The sequence below is a fragment of the Myotis davidii genome, unplaced genomic scaffold, assembly GCF_000327345.1.
Source record: "Myotis davidii unplaced genomic scaffold, ASM32734v1 scaffold295, whole genome shotgun sequence".
Classification (NCBI taxonomy): domain Eukaryota; kingdom Metazoa; phylum Chordata; class Mammalia; order Chiroptera; family Vespertilionidae; genus Myotis; species Myotis davidii.
In genome coordinates this window covers 24,457-27,155 of record NW_006286683.1, presented here as the reverse complement: position 1 = coordinate 27,155, position 2,699 = coordinate 24,457, and the positions used below count along the sequence as shown (strand labels likewise).

General features: G+C 46.8%; 1 protein-coding gene across 1 annotated transcript in view; it reads left to right on the top strand.

Moving 5' to 3' along the window:
* LOC102753749 (mitogen-activated protein kinase kinase kinase MLK4) overlaps window positions 1-2,699 on the top strand; it is a 27,172-nt gene that overhangs the window by 20,753 nt on the left and 3,720 nt on the right. Inside the window, exons 6-7 of the mRNA XM_015560583.1 lie at window positions 1,620-1,782; window positions 2,467-2,617. Of these exons, the coding sequence (XP_015416069.1) occupies window positions 1,620-1,782; window positions 2,467-2,617 (314 nt within the window). The remainder of the gene's footprint in view (window positions 1-1,619; window positions 1,783-2,466; window positions 2,618-2,699) is intronic.

Genomic DNA, 2,699 nt, shown 5'->3' with positions numbered 1-2,699 from the left:
CCCCACACTGGGGATCGAGCCCGCAACCCAGGCATGTGCCCTGACCGGGAATCGAACCTGGGACCCTTCAGTCTGCAGGCCAACGCTCTATCCACTGAGCCAAACCGGGCAGGGTGGCATGCGAGTATTTAACTCTCTGGTAATCTTGTTTGTAGGGGTTAGTGCATTTTCTCCTTGTGAAACCAAAGCAGAATTCCCGTGCATCTGATCGCACAGACCCTGCATGGCGTGGCGAAAGTCCGGGACAGCTGTCGCTATTTCATCGTTAGGGTTATTGCTTCCTGGGAATCTTTAGTGTCACATGGTCATTTGGGACAGGGAAGATGCTGCCAGCACCCTCGACAAGATATATCAAATACTTTAATTACTTCCGTCTGAGAGTTTAAAGTGCGTTAGGTATAAAAAAGAACCAGGAAATCCAGGGAAGCTTTTAAAAATGTTTTTAAATCATTGTGATGGGAACATGAAGGGATTACATGTGTCAGGAGATTCCAAGCAGAATAGAAAATGGCACACAGCCCGACCAGTGTGGCTCAGTGGTTGAGCTTTGACATACGAACCAGGAGGTCACGGTTTGATTCCCGGTCAGGGCACAGGCCCGGGTTGTGGTCTCCATCCTCAGTGTGGGGCGTGCAGGAGGCAGACAATCCACGATTCTCTCACCATGAATGTTTCCCTCTCTCCCTCTCCCTTCTTCTCTGAAATCAAAATATATTTTTAAAAAAACCCACAAATACTAGGTGATTCTTTAAGGTAATAACGCAAATTATGGTTCTGCAAATAGGAAATGGACACGTGTCCGAGATTTTTCTCAACTCACTGGTGAATGAGGGAACCCATTCAAATTGGTTCGATAGAGTTAGCGGGACCAGGTCTTTATGGGCCATTAGTAAAGGAATGTGAGGGTTCGATTGCTGGGTTAAATACCAACCTGGTTAATGCCCGGAAAGGCAATAAACCGTAACCTTTGGGATTGTCTTTCTGGCCAGACAGAAACGATTTGCATCATCCCCAGACGAACTCTCCACGTTAACCTCTGCCCCTCCTGAGCTGTAAAAATACCCCAGTCGCTCGCAAATCAATCAAAGACGAAGGCACTGCCAGAACACCCACGAGGTCCCTTACTTGTGTCTGAGTTTTAAATAAATATATATATATATTTTTTACAGGTTACTAAGACAGTCTCCCCTTCCATCTGCTACTATTGCTCTTTCTTTCATATATTCCCATAGTTCTTTGCACAGCTCTGTCGGGACGCCTACCCTCCCTTACAGGTAGGTAAGGGTACCTACCATTTGTCAAGTGCTGTGACCACAAAGTACTTTTCTTTTCTTTTTTGTTAATGATTCTTTTTTAAAAAAATATATACTCTTATTGATTTCAGAGAGGAAGGGAGAGAGAGAAACATCCATGATGAGAGAGAACCATGGATCGGCTGCCTCCTGCACGCCCCACACTGGGGATGGAGCCCGCAACCCGGGCATGTGCCCCGACCAGGAATCGAACCCTGACCTCCTGGTTCATAGGTGGACGCTCAACCCCTGAGCCCGTCAGCCGGGCTCTCTGGCAGTTTTCGCTCGGATTGCTATGTGCCGAAGACTCGGCTGTGAAAATAACTTCAAACCAGGAAATCTCAGTCCTTTCTCTCCCTTCTGACAGATTTCCAGCACAAGATCACCGTGCAGGCCTCTCCCAACCTGGACAAACGGAGGAGTCTGAACAGCAGCGGGTCCAGTCCGCCCAGCAGCCCCACTGTGATCCCGCGGCTCCGGGCCATACAGCGTGAGCTCCACCCCGCCCAGCCCTGGGCCCGTGTCTGTTTCTGTCACTAGTTCAACTGGTTGTAACTGAGCATTTGACATCGAATAGGTGTCACAACTATTGGGAAAACAAAATTTAGACTTACATTCCTAAATCTAGTTTTCTTCCATTGATAACATTTTTTAAAGTATACTTTTATTGATTTCAGAGCGGGACAGAGAGTGAGAGAAACATCAATGGTGAGAGAGAATCATGGATCTGCTGCCTCCTACACTCCCCCTACTGGGGATGGAGCCCACACGCCGGGCATGTGCCGACCAGGAATTGAACCGTGACCTCCTGGTTCCTAGGTTGATGATCGACCATTGAGCCACGCCGGCCGGGCTTGGCTCTTGTTTTTCCCCCCAAATACAGTGAAATTCTAACTGTCACAGAATATTAAATAGATAAATAAATAATCCAGTCTTTGCTACTACTTGGCCTAGATTTTGTACCTTTTCTTTTAACTTATTGCAACTTTTGTGCGAATTTTCTCATTAGAGAAAGCTCACCAGTGAAAGAAATCATTTGTTATTTTTGTGCTTCTTCATTGTTTACGTGTTTTGAGCAAGGTAGTTTGTTTGTTTGTTTGTTTTTTTACAAATGATTTGATTCTTCTGACTTTGAAGTTTCTTACTTGATGAATGAGTGATGCTCCCTATTCAGTGACTTCGGATGACAGCAACAGAACGTGGGGAAGGAGCACGGTCTGCCGACAGGAAGAGTTTGAGGATGTAAGAAGGAATTTCAAGAGGAGAGGTTGTACCTGGGGACCCAGTTCGATCCAAATGAAAGAACGAACTGATTGCAAAGAACGGTACGTGTGCGCCACCTGGTGGCGCCTGTGGGTACTGCGACAAGTGGCAGCACCCTTTCGAGTATGGCATTGGTCAGACTTC